General features: G+C 50.2%; 1 protein-coding gene across 8 annotated transcripts in view; it reads right to left on the bottom strand.

Moving 5' to 3' along the window:
* The window catches only part of LOC104863465 (microtubule-actin cross-linking factor 1), a 340,469-nt gene extending 338,254 nt beyond the window's left edge, over nucleotides 1–2,215 (bottom strand). For 5 of the 8 annotated variants that reach the window (XM_033767735.1, XM_033767743.1, XM_010625879.3 and 2 more), the window contains exons 1-3: nucleotides 2,038–2,215; nucleotides 1,513–1,567; nucleotides 374–630 (exon numbers count right to left, since the gene is read on the bottom strand). In XM_033767735.1, the coding sequence (XP_033623626.1) occupies nucleotides 374–593 (220 nt within the window). In that variant the 5' untranslated portion in view covers nucleotides 594–630; nucleotides 1,513–1,567; nucleotides 2,038–2,215. The remainder of the gene's footprint in view (nucleotides 1–373; nucleotides 631–1,512; nucleotides 1,568–2,037) is intronic. The other 3 variants (XM_010625874.3, XM_010625875.3, XM_033767741.1) reach the window with 2 other exon arrangements.
* Between the last annotated feature and the right edge of the window lie 647 nt (nucleotides 2,216–2,862).

Here is a 2,862-nt window from a genome sequence, read left to right as displayed (position 1 = left end):
AAAAAAAAAAAAAAAAAAAAATCAGCAACCTGAAAGGTACCTATAAAGTCTGATGTCATATGGAAAATCTTTTGTGATATAAGAGTAACTGAAGAGTCAGATCCAGGCCACGAAGGCAACTATACAGAAAATATAACTGAATGGGGCAAAGGAAGAAGATTCAGGGATGAGAACAGGTCTCATGTTAGCACAGGGGAAATAGATTTTTCCCTTCTGAGCTTTCCTTCAATACTTTCATCATTTTGCCAAGAGTAATAAATTAGATTCCAGCTGGCTTGATTGAGGACCCCCTGCTTCCCACTAGGGAATGGACACACACCGGCCCATTCGTCCCTTACGCCACAGCATCCAGCTGCCAGGGGACCTCTCTTACCAGCAACTCTGACTACAGCACGCTCTGCAGGGTCCAGCACCGAATCCTGGCTCTTCCTCTTTTTCTGCTCATGCAGCGGCAGGTTCCAGGGCAAGGTGTCCCCGGGGGGACAGGGAGACAGGCTCCCCGACCGCTCACTCCGGTAAGACCGCTCGCTGCGACATGACCGCTCGCTCCGACAAGACCGTTCGCTGAGCGTTTCTTCATCCGAGGAAGACATGGTCTAGGTGGGAGCTGCAGCAGAAAGGCCTGGGAATCTGGAAGAGGAAAGGATGAATGTGAACAGATGGAAGGGGTCACACAAGGGATACTGGGACTCGGAGAGTAGAGATCTTAGTCCTGGTTTTGCCACTAACTTGACCTCTACCTATCTGAACTTCAGCTTCTTCACCTGCAAAATGAGATAATGATGATACAGGCCAAAAGCAATTCATACCAGGCATGATCCCACACTTGGGCGGCTGAGGCTGGAGGATCACCGCAAGCTCAAGGCCAGCCTGAACTACATAACAAGACCCTGTCTCAAAAAACCAAAACCAAAACCAAAACAAAAACGAGGGGACCTGGGGGAAACCATATTAGGTAGCATATATAAAAATATCTATACATTTTAAAATACTGTATGAATGTTAGCTCCCACTACTAGTTACCACTATTACTGTTATTTAGAACACACAGGATTAAGCTCACAGGCCTCATAGATTAAGAAAAAAAAAAAAGTTGGCTCAAATCTATACCACCACTCACCAGCTGTGTGATCCTTGAGAAGCCATTTAATCTCTTTAGCCTCAGCATCCTCATCTGTAAAATGCTAGCATGTAAACTTCCAAGGCTGTTTGTGGAGGCTAAAGGAGATCCTGCACATAAAGTGCTCAACACTGTCTGGTGCCCAGTAAGTACTCAAAAAACAGCATCTAATGCTATATTCTCCATCTACTTAGCTCCCAGGAATGTTATAAGGACAAAATGGGGCAACAGATGGGACATACTTTCAAAAAGCTAAGGCAGGAACTCAATGGCAGGCATGAAACAAAGCACAAGCTAGAACAGACAGAAATTCTTCCATTTCTCCAGCAGACATATTAGACAAAGTACTAAACTTAAAACATCCAGCTATAAATTCTGGTTTGGCCACTTACAATTGGTGTGATCAAGGGCAAGTCACTCCACTTCTGAGAGACTCAGTTTCATCATCTGCAAAACAGAGATAATATTCTACCTTAGAGGATATGGTAAGAACACAGTGAAACAAGCTGGTGCCTTACATGGCACAGCACACAACAGGCAGTAGGTAAAATATTCATCGGCTCATTCCAAGGGCTGGTATGGGAATAAGCTGCACGGTGTGGGGTGGGGAGATGGTACCTACAGTCAGTTTTTCGGTCAGTTTAACTAGTAGAGGGCATCGAGTGGAAACACAATCATTCTGAGGCCAGCTGGGCTCCACCAGCCAGAATGGGCAGCCTTCCCTCAGCCAGGCCAAGCTCACTTCCTAAAACCATCTGCTGCGCATGGCCCACCACCCCAAGGGCTCCATCAGAGCTGAGATGCTCCATGCCTGCAGCTGTCAGCCTTCCTAGGGCCCCAAATCCAACCTGAGTAACCAGCTCTCACTGGCTCCAGGGAAAGCAGGAGATGTGGACGAGGGGTATGATGGGAAATACCTGCACACAGGGCTGTGTGGGGACAGGGAGGCGGCCTAAATGGCTGGACCCCACGGATCTCTCGCACAGCTCTTCCTGGATTCTGAGAATCTCCGTCTGGAGGCAGCAAGGGGCAGAAACAGCCTCCTGGGTCATTGGCAGATCCCCATCATAAGCACCGAACTTACAGAGATAACAAAAGAAACATTAAAAGGCGCAGGAGACTGTAGGCAGCCTAAGGCAGACAAAACAGCCCTGCCAGGTCAGCCCTCCATCCTGTGCCAGCAGCAAGGGGGCCCTCTTCCCACGGAGCACCAAGAAGGGATCCGACTGGAGGTAGAGAGAAGAGCTCAGGTTCTGGCAAAGCTTTGCCCTTTATCCCAGGGTTCCCCTCCCCTCTTTACCTTCTGGTGCCCACCTCCCAGCTCCTATAGCCAGGTCAGGTTCTGAAGGTCCAGCTCCAGCCTCTGAAAACTCAAGCTGTTCTTCCACTGTACCCTCCACCCCAGGCAGGAAAATGCTCCTCCTCTCAGACCACCTGCTCCATTCCAGAGCCGCCCATTCACCTCCCAAACGCCCATTTTACTACAAAGACCCGCTGAGCCACAGCCTCTCAGGCAGGAACCATCAGACCCCAACTCTACCTGGCTTGGTCTCAGGAGCCTCACACACACACACACACACACACACACCCGTTTGACCTCAGGGCTCCTGTCCCACCCTTGGGTCACCCAGGTCATCTCATCAATCCGAGCGCGCTCCCACGCAACCCATCCCGGAGGCCGCAGGCCAGGTCTGTGACCTGCACCGGCCCTGGCGCTCGCCCGCTGCGGCCTCCCCACTTCG

This window comes from Fukomys damarensis, unplaced genomic scaffold (assembly GCF_012274545.1).
Source record: "Fukomys damarensis isolate Sample0158 unplaced genomic scaffold, DMR_v1.0_HiC HiC_scaffold_23, whole genome shotgun sequence".
Lineage (NCBI taxonomy): Eukaryota > Metazoa > Chordata > Mammalia > Rodentia > Bathyergidae > Fukomys > Fukomys damarensis.
This window is presented reverse-complemented; position numbering and strand designations above follow the sequence as displayed.